Here is a 14,171-nt window from a genome sequence, read left to right on the forward strand (position 1 = left end):
CAACAAACCGTCATTTTGTTCTTTTAAAGGTTGTTTTAATTAAAGCACAAATGGGCAATGAGTGAGCTCCCATTAGAACAAAGTTCATACATTCAGCCATATTAGTTGTCATATTGCCAACCCTGATGCCTCCATCATAGATCTGAGTTCACTTTTGTAATGGTATTATATTGATCCAAAAAGTTGCTTGGGGAGATTGGGATCTTATTGCGGATAACTTTACATCTAACATGGGTTGCTTGACCTGGAAAGCTGTAACAATGTAATAAATTCAGTAAGAATAACCTCGAATGGATTTGTCAATGAAAAAGTTAGGAAAGATAAGTAATTTTATTACCCATGTTAATAAATTATTTCTTCAACTCAGGATTTTGAACTTGTTGTTAAAGTTGGAGGCCAAATGATGCATACAATATACTAAGTGGAGACCTTCTACTTCTAAACCAACTTGTTCAGATTGTAAGGCTGACAATATGTTCTTGCTTCTATCCGTTATCGAACACAAATTTCATTATGGTGTAACGTGTTATCACAATAATTGAAATAATTATATTAATGTTTCCTTTGTCTCACCTTCCACTATTGCAAACATCAAAAGAAATATATTGTGATTCCCATCTTACGCGATTGATGTGAGCAACATCCCAAGATGAAGGAGTGATCCATTTATAGAAAATTTTCTATCGCTGAAGTCAGTAGCAATTATTGAAAATATTAAGTAAGGTTAAATATGTTTTTAGTCCTTAAACTTGTATAGGAGATTGGATTTCGTCCCTATTCTAAACTTTGATTCATTTTTATTCACAAACTTTAAAACTAAATGGATGTAGTCCTTCTCATTCAATATCATTAATTATTTTTCTTAACATGGCACACGACCTTCCACATTTGCCTTTTTAATGTTTACATGTGGCCTATTTGCTATTTACATGTGGCCACAACTAGATTCCAACAACCATGCTCCCCTTCTTCGGTAAGCTTCACCACTTTCTCCTCCTTCGTCTTCACCAACCTTGATCCATCCTTTGTCTCGATGATCACGTATACAATGGAAGCAACATAAGGTTGCGTGTATGGATCTCATATTTGATTAGGTGGTCAAAAGATGTAATTTTAAAGGTGGATATCAATGTGCGTATGTATGTTAATGATTTCATGTATGTGGGATTTTCTGGGTCTACCCAAGGTAGCACGAAGGTGCACAATGTTTAGTGGTGGAGTTTCAATTCCTTTTTAGATTCCGTGGTGACTCTTACCACCATATCAACCCCCTTCACCACTTTAGCACCTGAGTAGAAGGAGATTAAGTCTTTTATAATGGTATTGTGGGGTTTGTTGCTAGGTTTGTCACTATTGGTACTTTTGTTCTTGCTCTCTTTGCTGGTGCATAATTTGGGTACATCTCAAGAAGGTGAAGTGAATGAAGAAACTTAATCACTCTATTGAGTTGACTATTAGCTCAGATTAATTTGGTTCAACCTTCGATCAAGTTCAAGCTAACTTGACTTGACCTTTATCTTGGTCTAACCTTAACTCGGACCGAATCGACTAGATCATCATCATAGACCGACTCAGCTCAATCTTCAATTTTATTTATCAACATTTATATTAAGAAATCATTTTTTAAATATAAATTATAGAATGTATTTATTAATATCATTATATTATACCATATCAAATTTATCATTCAATAATCTAAATTAGAAACAAGTAATTTATTATAAATATATAAAAGTTTAATTAATTTGTAACCTTTCGTAAATGTGATAATTTTTATTAAGTTTCTATTAAATTTGTTTATTGTGAAAGTCAATGTAGTTTAATATTTCTATTAATTAGATAAGATAATTGTGATATTGCCGTTTTGTTTGTATATATTGAGAAATGTGATGTTGTTTTAGTATTAATATAAAATGGTATTTATAAAATCATAATTAAATTTTATTGTTAGGTTTCATGGTCACTCTGTAGAAAATGATAATGATTCCTTAATCAAAGTAACGTTTTTAAAAAATTAATAAAATTTACTTATAATACATTAATATTAAATTTGTTTTATATTAATTACGATAAATTTCATATTTTTAACAAATGTAAGAATTATCAGATCACCTAATTGATAAAAAAATTAAAAATAAAAATCTACTTGAAAGTTTTAAATACTTAATATTTTTTTTTTTATAAAATCTCAATTACAAAGTAAATTAATTCTGTACAAAAATTATAGGTTAAAATAATTCATTGGTCCACGTTTTTGTTCAAAAGTCTCAATTAGGTTCTAAGTTTTTTTTAATCTCAATTAGGTCCATAATTTTGAAAATGCGTAACAATTAAGTTCATCCCGTTATTATAATGATAACGGTATTAAGGATGTGTCACGTATTAGCTTTTCATTTTTTTGAATTTTTTTTAATTTTTTTAAAATTTTTTAAAATTTTCTTTTTTTTTGAAAATTATTCATGCCACTTTTCACGTCAATATTGTGTCACGTGTCAAGTCAGTAAGGTGACACGTATCAAGTCATTGTGTAAATCTCAATTTTGTCCATATATTTGTTATTTTGATTCATTTCAGTCCATTTGTTTTTAATTTTCAATTTCATCCTCTCCAAATTGAGACCAAATTTAATTTTTATATAAATTTTATAATGATATTTTTATTAAATATTTTAATAATATTAAGTTTATTTAAATTTTTATTTTACATTAAACTTTACTTATATTTTGTTTTAAAATTTTAAAATATTTATTTTAACTTGTTACAAAATTGTTTTAAATAATTTATATACAAATGTTAGAGTTGGTTTAAAAATAACAATTTTATAAATTTAAATATAAAATTTTAAAACAATTTTATAAAAAGTTAAAATAAATATATTTAAAATTTTTTAAAAAATATACTGAAATGTAATCAAATAACAAATATATGGACTAAATTGAGATTCAGACAATACTTGACACGTCAACCTACTGACTTGACATGTGACACAATATTAATAACATGACATGTGACATGAATAATTTTCAAAAGAAAAATAAGAAAATTTTAAAAAAATTTTAAAAAATAGAAGCTAACATATAACACATCCTTAACATCATACTAATAGAATAAACTTAATTGCTACACATTTTAAAATATATGGATCTAATTAAGATTAAAAAAAATCTTAACAACTAATTGAGATTTTTAAAGAAAAGAAAACGTCTATATTTTAACCAAAATTATATGAGCATTTTGAATAATGAGAAAGGTTAATGCCAATCCAGAATGGCCTGTGTTGCACAAGTCCATGAGAAAGAAGGTATCGCTGCCATGGTTCCCTGAGAAGTTGAAAATTGTGTTGAATCAAATTTTAAGGAAAAACCTCGCACCAATTTGTGGAGCGAATTCTGTGTTGAAGGGTCTTCTATATAACTTCAAAAGAACAATCTTGGTCGTTGAATTTTGGTGGGCCATGCTTGAGTTGTGATAGCCATCAACATGTTCTCCTGTTCCCACCATTTTTACTATATATTTAGAACCGTAAGAGAAAAAATGAAATAAACTTGGTAAGAAGAAGAAAAATGGCAAATTTTGTTTTGCGGGTTCCAAATACTTTAAGGAGTTTCGCCACGTTTGCTTCGTCCAACCCCAACGGTGCAATACTCTCTCTATTTCTTTCTGTCAATTGAAATTGCGTTTTTATTCTCTTTGTTTCATTTTCATATGGTTTATTGAATTGTTTAGGTGCTCCACCTGGTGGTTCTGGAAGCAGTAGTGGTGGGGGTGGAGGTCCTGTGATATTGGAAATTCCTATAGATAAGATTAGAAGGCCTTTGATGAGGACCAGAGCAAATGATCCAAACAAAGTTCAGGAATTAATGGATAGTATCAAGGAAATTGGTCTTCAAGTGCCAGTAACTACTTTCTCCCTTATGCTGATTCATGTTTAAAATCTTTGCCATTGCTTTGGGAGTTTATGTACTGTTTCTGCTATATTGGGTATGTCTCTATAAACCTAACAGGTTTATGGGAAAGTGAAGTTAGGGGTGTTGGCTTTTATACGTTTTTTGAGGATCTATTGGATGTACAATTGGATTTATGTGCTTAAATTGCATCTTTCTTTGGTCATCAAGCTTTGTCTATTCAGAGGGTATCCTAAAACGATTTTTATGGATTTGTTGCAACAATTTTTCAGTGAAATTTGGAATAGCAGTATCTTTGCATCAAGAAAGATTTTTCCCGTTTTCCTTTTTTTTACTTTCATTAAGAGGTAAGAGTTTCATGTTTCGCTGAAGGAGATTTCGAGATGTGTCTTTCTTTGTAGTATCTCAACTTAACAGGGCCACCCTTATGTGTGTTAGCCATAGATAGAACCTTTAGGAGTTATCAAGGTCCTCTCTTTCAGAGTCAGATTTCTTTTAGGAGTTGATCAATGGATGCAAAGATTCATTGTTACAACCATTTTCTTTTATATTGTGTACTTGTGACTGAGGATTAGTTGAGACAACAATCCTAAAACATGTATACTCCACTTCTTGTATTTTCTTTTCAGATTGGCCATTTATGATGATTACTTGATACATTAGGCATCTACTTTGTTTAATAGAACTTTCACCAGATCATGACTTTCACTAGAAAATAAAAATATCTCCTTGTTTGGCTTCAGACAACCATATTAAGCATACATTCAATTTATAGAGGACAATAAGACAGAATGCATCCCTTAACATTTATTTTGAGTGGAATTGTGAATAGTTGTTATCAAAGCTTGGTTGAATTTTAGTACAATTATTCTGAAGAAACTGATGAAAGTAACCAAAAATTAACACCAGTTACAGATGGCAGGCCTGTACCGACTACAATACCATTATTATTAAATAAATGTCTGGTTCATGAAAATATATTGCTGAACTGTTGATTCAAGTTTCTTTTAAGTGATGCAGATTGATGTCCTGGAGGTTGATGGAGTCTATTACGGTATGTTCTTTTCTGGATTGTCTGTGGAATCTTATAATTTGATTACCTGGTGGTGCTGCTCACAGTTAAAATTATAAGATTCCACCAACATCAAAATCAATATGTTATGAAGATCCGTCCATGCCTTCTCACAGTGAAAACTTTGGTTTGTAGGTTTCTCTGGTTGTCATCGCTATGAGGCTCACCAGCGCCTTGGACTCCCCACCATCCGTTGCAAAATACGCCGTGGTACAAAAGAGACTCTAAGGTAGGTTTGGTAAACTCGTTTCTAAAGTTTATGTGACTCAGATTCATCATCTCAGTGTATTGGTTTTCGTTTTGAATTGTGCAGGCACCATCTGCGCTAAGCTGTGATCATCTTATTGTTCAAAGTTGGTACATGATGATTAGCAATGACAGGACACAACACAGAAGTGTTCTTTTTCTCATGGCATTGTGATTCCTGTGGACATTGCAAATTTTATATATGATTTCTCTTAACTCTGTTATGTTGCATCTGTTATTGCTTCCTCAAGTTCTTTGTAGGAAAGCACTATTCTTCTGGTCACACCCAGAAAAGGATAACAAAGTTAGGAACAATAAACAACATCAAGCGTTATTATCTGCTACCCTTCTCTTGCATCAAAAAACAACACCAAAATCTGTTGCCTTACTTAAAAATAACATATTTAGCTAAACTTGTTTCGATAATGTGAATGTCTCGAGGTCTGAACTTTTATGATCAATTATTAAGAAGAAAAAATCAAGGAGGGAAAACAAAATGCCGAGAACAACAATGCTTAAAATTTTTAAGAATGGGAAACCCTCTCTAATGAAGGTAAAAGTGAAGGAACTCGCAGGTCAGTTAAACTTTCACTATAGCAATACTATGGATTACAAGCTTCATCCTTAGATGAATCTTTCGAGTTAAAATAACAATGCAACTTGAATTTGGAATGAAATTTTCTTTAGACAAATCACTTTTTCTCTTAAAAACAGTCTTTGTAAAGTTCTGCATTTTTTTCCCACACACTAGTTATTGTACAAGTGACATGTTTTGACTAACTTTTCGTAAGCATTTATAACAGAAATGAAAAAGAAGAAAAGTTTGAATTAGTTTTTGAGTAATTAAAGTTAGTTTATGCGCAAGCTTCATTTGTAAAAAATTTCTGATATAATTTTTATAAAGTTTTACTTTTAACTTATCCATAAGCAAATTTTAGTTTATGAAGAAATCAATCTAATTATTTTTTCCATTTTTCTTCTCTTGAAGTGTTTTGTGAAAAAAGTTAACCCAAAAAAACTCAATAACTACCACCACTAACAATAGTAATACTAGTGTCGCTGCCACCAATAGTATTATAGCATCACTAGCAATAGTAGTATTACATACAACATTAAAAAAATAGTAGTATTACCTCCACTATAACTATTACTACTAATATTGTGGTGACTTCCAATAACATAGTGCTTCACCAGAAATACTATTATTACCGATGGTACTAATAGTATTATTATACTCAACATTATTAATTTTAATAGTATCATTATCAACATTGCAAATAATGTCAGTAATACCATTCTCAACAATATTACTATTTTCACAGTGATACCACCCCTTGTATTATTATTGTTGCCATAATTAATATTATCTTTATTATTTATGTCAATATTACCACTAGGAATAGTATCACTATTATCGATAATAACAACAATATTTGTGTTATTATTACAAATTTTAGGACACAAAGGAGTTATACAGTATTGAACACAATTCTACATCTAAATGTTTGTTTAAAATATCACTCAATACTTTGATGATAACAAATAGTACAAAATTTTGATTTTATCTAATGAGTTCCCTAAGTGTGAAATAATTAAAGTTTTCCAAAATTTACATAAGAAAGAGAAGATAAAGTTTGATAAAAATGCTAGATGCATAAAAGCATCACTTTTATGAAGTTATCTCTTAGAGTAAGGAGAACTTAGATTTTGTATCCAATCTTTTGAGTGAACCTTGTAAAGCAGCAACTTGTTTTTGTATAGGTTAGAGAGAGTTTGTATATTTATCCTTAATACAAATTGCATATTGGTGCTTAAACTCAAGGTGAGTTCGGTGGATAGCTCAAGGATGCTTTCGTATACTTGTTATAAGGCATAATAGGCAGAAAGAATAATTTTAAAGACAATGATATTTTCACTATTAAATTTTGACAACTTTCTCTTACAGTATGTTGTATCATTTTTTAAGTGGTTTTGAAATATTGAGAATGAAAAAATGGAAAAGTAAAAAATCACTTAGAAGATGTCACCTAAGATTGTAAGAGAAAATTGTTAAAATTTAGTAGTTAAAAAATCATTTTCCTAATTTTAATCATTGATTGCTTAATGGAACGCTTTGCCTTTCACAATAGAAAACTATATGTAACCTAGGTTATGGGTGAACTAGTGTTAAAACAAATTATTTATTGCCTTTCACATGTGCTTGCTCGATTATCCACTATAAAATATTTTTGAAAGATACTGTAAACTCTTTTATTAAATCATTAGATGACCCCTTGTTGGCATCTAATAGGAATACTTGAAAAAATATTTCAAAGGAAGTTTTTAACTTTATTCAAATCCTCTTTTTTTCTAGAGCTAACTTTTATTTTGTTGGTATCAAGATAACATTTTGGCATTATTTATTTGCAAGAAAAAAAGGAAATGATCCTAACTACCATTGAAAATGAAGGATAGAGTATGAAGAAATCCATGCATTACCGAAGTTTCTCATTTTCTCCTTTATATAGCCATCAAGTTTGTCACTATTGGTCGACTAATTGCAAAATGTGTTACGAACTTAACACAAAATGTTTGGAAAAAGTATATTAAGTTCTTGGGCAATGTATAATACCATTGCAAAGCTAGTTCTATCAACTTATAACTCCTTAATATTAGTGGTGTTAGAATAAGAGAGGAGGTCGAACAAAACCAAGAGGGGAGTGGGTGAATTTGTTTAAAGTTAAAGTTTTGATTTTTAAAGTTACACACAAAAATTTTATATATTACTTCAGATAAAAAAAATCATACATCCAATTGCAATCACTTCAAACAAAGATCACGAATTACTATTTTGAATTTTATATTACAACCACTAATCATAAATGAAATATGCAAAATCACACGCAAGATAAAAATACACATTCTCTCCAAAAACTCACAAAAAATTATAAATCACCTCTCTTAAAACCACAAGAGATGAAATCACCTTCCTTAAATAACCACAAGGGATGAAAACACATTTCTTGAAATACCACAAAAGATGATAAACACCTTTCTTCCACAAGATATAAAACACGCTTCCCTTAACAAACATTAAGGGATGAATCATGCTTTGAAACTCTAGTAGCAGCAACAACAACTTATCACTCAAAAACATTCTTGGAGAAACTTAAAGGTCATTCTCTTCAAAACTAGGTTAAATCAAAGCTTGTTACAGAGTTAATCTTTGCAATCTAACTTTTATTTTTTTAAAACATAGAGCTCTATTTAATTTATAGAAGAAAATCACACTTTAGACCATTTCAGAAAAAAAAAACTAATTCAAAATTATGTGAAGATAATCAATTATTCTAGAAAAATTTATGATTCATTCTTCTAAGATAATAGATCATTGCAACCTATAAATTTGTCTATAATCAATTTTAACAAGTGATAATTAAAATTATTCTTTATAATTTATCATCATCAAATCTCTTGTTCCTTAATATTTAATGCTAAATATATCTTCATTTTAAGTAAACAAATAAGAGAGTTGAATTTACGACCTCTCTCACCTTCCCTTTCGGTTTTATCACCATAATAACCTTATAACTCCTAACCTTACCTTACATGAAAAGTGATGAAATAAAACTTCAAACTTTATAAACCACTTAAAAATAAACTGTGATGAAATATGAAATAAGAAAATGAAATCTTCTTTCTAAATTCTGTGAAATTATAAAATACGAATATGTGAGTAAGTCTTAAATGAGAGAGCAGAATCCAAACATATTAAGCTATTGTCATCTTTAATAGATCGTGCTCATTTTAGAATGGAGAAGATTAACCAAACTTGCTTCATTTTTATTTATTCCACAATGTCATGTTCGGATAAAATTTGTAAAGTGAAATAAAATTAAAGCCAGGGTGCATGCATAATCCAAGGGTTAAAAAATTATTTCCCTATATGAATATAAAATTCGGTTTTCTACAAAGAATCGTTGCTCAATTTCTGATTAATTTATATTAAAAATGTATATTAATAATATTTCAAAGTTAAAGTCTTGTTTGAATCCAGTTAACTATTCTCATCTTCTATTAATTTTCAGTTTTCCTTGCCTCTTTTCTCTCATGAAGATGCTAAATGAATTATTTAAAATATATATTTTCTTAAATCTCGACTACTTATTTATGATTTTTATTATTGTAGTATAATATATAATTTTTTTAAATAAGAGATTTTGTTATGAAAAACAAGGCTTAATTCCCAATATAGTTTTTTAATTTCTTTCGAAAATTTTCTTAGTTTTTGGTTTTTTCAATTTAGTCTTTTAGTTTCTTAAAAACATTAAATTTGGTTATCTCCATTAATTTGGAGTAAACACGTTTTGATTGTGCTGAGGTGGAAGAATGTAATGGAAATGTAGCACAATGTTTAAATGTTGAGCAGAAAATGGAGGACGATGTTGTGTTTAGGAATGAGAAATGTTAAAGTTGTCCTAATCTCTGAGTTTTGGTTTGTTTGCCCTGATTTTAACGTTGGTAGTCTTTAAAAAATTAAAGGACAAAAATGAAAAAAACCAATAATTAAGAATCATTTTAAAAATTCAAATGAAAGTAGACCACCATGTTAAGAATTAAGCCAAACAAACATGAACATACATATAATTCACCAACTCAGTTAGTTATTATTTAAACTAATATTAAAATTAAAGTAATAATATCAAATTAAGAAAACAAATATTTTTCAAAAAAATAAAATAAATGGATAGTTTTTTTGTACTTAAAATAAATTATTCCAAAAGCTATATTATGTAAATGATTTTTTTAGTTAATTCAAAATATTAAAAAAACATTTTTTTTTAAAGTAGATAGAAATGATTTCACATCTTTTTCATCTTAATTTTGATAATATAATTTAGAAAAATAAAAGTAGTTATCCATTGCTTATGACGATGCTAGCCCTGTAGTAAGAACATAAACTAAAAAGTTTGGGTTTTGAAAAGGGTTTTTACATTTTTCAGAGTTGTCTGAAAGAGGAAGAGCAGAGAGAGTGTGAGGCGATGGAGGGTGCATCGTATGCGCGCATGCCGAGGGTGAAAATCCGCGAGCTGAAGGATGATTATGCCAAGTTCGAGCTCCGGGATACGGATGCGAGTATCGCGAACGCGCTGCGGCGCGTGATGATCGCGGAGGTGCCGACGATCGCGATTGATCTGGTGGAGATAGAGGTGAATTCGTCGGTACTGAACGACGAGTTCATAGCGCACAGACTCGGACTCATTCCGCTCACGAGTGAGCGAGCCATGTCCATGCGCTTCTCACGTGACTGCGACGCGTGTGACGGCGACGGCCAGTGTGAATTCTGCTCCGTGGAGTTTCACCTTAGGGTTAAGTGTATGACTGACCAAACCCTCGATGTCTCCAGCAAAGACCTTTACAGTTCCGACCCCTCCGTCGTTCCCGTCGATTTCTCTGACCCTGCTTCCTCCGATTCTTCCGAGAGCAGGTGCGTGCTTTTCTTCATTTTATTTTTGGTTTTAAACCCTTGATTTTTAAATAGGTCTTTGTTGATTTCAACTAGGTATTTGGTTTTTTCAAAGTGGCGTTCTTCGTTTTCAACTGGGTATTTGAATTTTTGAAATGTTCTCAATTGATTTCAAATGGGTATTTGGGGTTTTCAAATGGGTGTTCTTCGTTTTCAGCTGGATATTTGGTTTTGCTGTATGGGTTTTCTATTTCTCATGTGTTTATTTCTGAATTGGCATTCTTCGTTTTCAACTGGGTATTTAGTTTTTTCATATGGATATTCTTCGTTTTGAATTGCGTGGATTCAGGGGGGTTATCATTGTGAAGCTGAGGCGAGGACAAGAGCTGAGGCTGAGAGCGATAGCTAGGAAGGGGATTGGCAAAGATCATGCCAAGTGGTCACCTGCTGCAACTGTCACTTTCATGTATGAACCAGAGATTCATATAAATGAGGACTTGATGGAGACACTGACTCTTGAGGAGAAAAGAGAATGGGTTGATAGCAGCCCTACACGTGTGTTTGAAATTGATCCAGTAACACAACAGGTTTGGGTTCTTCTCATTTGTTCTCTTATGAATTTGGTTATGCTCTTTCTACCATTGTTATCGTATCATATTCTGTGCAGAACTACAAAATTACCTCGCATGTCTTATGTGTTTGGTGCTTAAATGCTAGTTTGTTTGATCACTTTAGTGTATTGTTTTTTTGAATTTATCATAACATATGCATGCCGATTATTTCTGATCAAATTCGCAAGTTTATGCAAATCCTTTAACCTGAACATTATGTGCTTTCTCTTCAACCATTTGGGTTAAAGTGGTGAATAAAGTGCAATTAGAGGTAGTTCGTTTGTTTTCTTTGTGTGTTCAACGATAGACACTAGTAATTTGATGCTTTTGAATGCATGATGCTGCTTGTGTATAAAATAAATAATTCGCAAGTTTGTTTTTTAGCTAACATGGATAGGCTTATAGACTGGCATCCAGAAAGCACGTTCAGTACTTAAGACGCAATATGTTTTCCAGAGCATAAGCACTAGAGAACTAATGTTTTTGTGAACTTCATGTTCATCCAATATACATGAACTTACAAATCTTATAGAGAACTAATGTTTTTGTGAACTTCCTGTTTTGTGAACTTTTTTACCCTTAAACACTGTTGTTTTAATAGGTTGGGGGTTGGGTAAGGACCAACACAAATGAGTGGTGCTTCCTTGATTTTTGTTGTTATTTACTACTATGAGTTTGCTTTACACCCTGGACTTTTTATTGTTAATTATGAATATGTATTGAATTTGCACCCTTCGCACTACTTGATCAGAATGTTTAATAAACTCAATCTTGAGTTCCCTCCCATGCTTATCATCTCTTGAGATCCACTTTGTGACCTCCTCGGTGTTCTGTGACTTGATCCACCCATCTCAGATGGTCTTCCAGGACACTGACCTTTCACTCCTTTCTCTGTTCTTCTGAATGCCTAATACAGTTCATATCCTCTGTTCTGTTCTCCATTCTCGCCTGCATGATAGTAGACAACCATGGCAATATCTCAAGCAACAAGACAAAAAAGTGGTGCTTCCGTGACTTTTATTGTTATTTCTACCAGTGTTTTAAGTAGTGCTCTATAGCAGTGGAGCAGCCTCTTTCTGCTACAAGAGCTTCTGTCAGAGAACAGTTTAGTGTAGTAGGTGCTATGTGTTGATTACAAAAATCACTAAAACAGAGCATTAGCATTTTCTTGGAGGGCTTAATTTTTAGATTTTAATTTTCAAATTTAAATCCATAGATGTAATAATAGTGAAAATCATAAAGACGACTTGGATTTAGGAGATGATTGATAGTTCCTATTTAGAAAACTTGTATTTGACTTTCGTGGTATTGCATATATGTTTTTCTAAGGCAACCATGGCTATTGCTACTGTTTTTAGAGCCAGCTGCTACATGCCACAATTTGTGATTTAAAACATTGTTTACTATGTTTTGCGTTACAGGTGTGGCTTTTTATTGCTAAACATGTATATATAATGAATATTGAGTAAGTGATTGACTTTTCAATTTTTCCTCATTATCCTGCTTTCTGCTATTGCTACATGCTAGTCTTTTATGGTTTGGCCATTATCTGAGATTGATAACTATAATCTCAAGTGCCAAGAAAAAGAAAAACAAAACATTGCTAGAATGAATGTGAAGGACTTATACCGATTCAGTTTTAAGCTATCAATTTCATAGAGAATCTTGAGCCGCAAAGCAATTTAGTATCAAGATTTGCTATCCAGCTCATGAGGGGTGGATGTATGGTATTCTGGAGCATTATCTACTGAAGAGTTCTTAAGTGTATGATCTATCTGGCTAATTCTGTCAACCACTATGCTATACATATTTTTGTCTATTTTGAAATGTTGATATGCGGTGCTTAAACTTAATAGTTAATAACCCTTTTTTAGGTTCAATTTGTTTTGTTGTAATGAATATTTCCTTCATATAATTTGTATTATCGAATTAGAAGATTGCATTTTTCCATCTTTGAAAATCAAGTGTGATGTTTTTGCATTTATTAGGTAATGGTGGTTGACGCTGAGGCATACTCATATGATGATGAGGTGCTCAAGAAAGCAGAAGCCATGGGGAAGCCTGGGCTTGTGGAAATCATTGCAAGACAAGATAGCTTCATATTCACAGTTGAATCTACTGGAGCAATTAAAACTTCTCAATTAGTACTAAATGCCATAGAAATTCTCAAGCAGAAGCTGGATGCTGTGCGGCTATCTGAAGATACAGTGGAGGCTGATGATCAGTTTGGTGAGCTAGGTGCACATATGCGAGGAGGATAACTGAGTTGATTGTATTAGAAGGATATCAAATTTGTTTCACTGAACTTGTTTCTTTCTTCTTTTACTTAACTGAATAGCTGCAGCAAGTGTTAACTTGGTGAGTCGAAGATGCTAATTACTATTTTCCCCCTTGAAGAACAACATAGATAGTTGTTATGTTTCACTCTTATCATTAGGTAGATTCATGCACACAAAAGTTCTATCCTCTTCCCATGCTTGCTTCCTTTATTTTGTTTATAATGGTGGAAAGGAAAAACTCGAATCTGCATGGCTTAAGCAGCTCCAAGTCCTTTAAAAGCTTTTGTCCTTTTGTTGTTTGGATCCTGTAAGCTTACCATATACTCGATATTATGGAATTCCTCTTCAATTGAATGTCACTTTTCCCTTCATTCCTTTTATGCTCGGTGCCTTGGAAATCGGAGAAGTTTCATTTTTACATGCTAGAAACCGGTCTCTGAACTCACCCTTGGTTGATTTTTAGTACCTTTTAAATATATTAGAAGTAATTTGAATACATAAAAAAATAACGTAATTTGGACACAATAAAAAGACTTGGTGGAGACAACCTTCCTGTGAGAAGGGTTGAAGCAATGAGTTGTGCAGTTGTGAATTCAATATTCATGGAAAGAA

At 31.6% G+C, this 14,171-nt stretch overlaps 2 protein-coding genes across 2 annotated transcripts; both read left to right on the forward strand.

Annotated features, from left to right (window-relative positions):
- The first annotated feature begins 3,283 nt into the window (after positions 1–3,283).
- Positions 3,284–5,567, forward strand: SRX (sulfiredoxin). The gene is made up of 5 exons (XM_028061928.2): positions 3,284–3,636; positions 3,727–3,896; positions 4,926–4,959; positions 5,113–5,206; positions 5,291–5,567. Exons 1-5 carry the CDS (start codon positions 3,564–3,566, stop codon positions 5,304–5,306), a joined length of 387 nt encoding a protein of 128 aa, XP_027917729.1. The 5' UTR covers positions 3,284–3,563; the 3' UTR covers positions 5,307–5,567.
- A 4,573-nt stretch (positions 5,568–10,140) lies between these two features.
- LOC114179231 (DNA-directed RNA polymerases II, IV and V subunit 3-like) lies at positions 10,141–13,930 on the forward strand. Its single transcript, XM_028065494.2, has 3 exons — positions 10,141–10,690; positions 11,019–11,256; positions 13,269–13,930. Exons 1-3 carry the CDS (start codon positions 10,245–10,247, stop codon positions 13,539–13,541), a joined length of 957 nt encoding a protein of 318 aa, XP_027921295.1. The 5' UTR covers positions 10,141–10,244; the 3' UTR covers positions 13,542–13,930.
- The last annotated feature ends 241 nt before the right edge of the window (positions 13,931–14,171 follow it).

The sequence above is a fragment of the Vigna unguiculata genome, chromosome 3 (assembly GCF_037176805.1).
Source record: "Vigna unguiculata cultivar grain cowpea cultivar isolate G323 ecotype 2 chromosome 3, ASM3717680v1, whole genome shotgun sequence".
Lineage (NCBI taxonomy): Eukaryota > Viridiplantae > Streptophyta > Magnoliopsida > Fabales > Fabaceae > Vigna > Vigna unguiculata.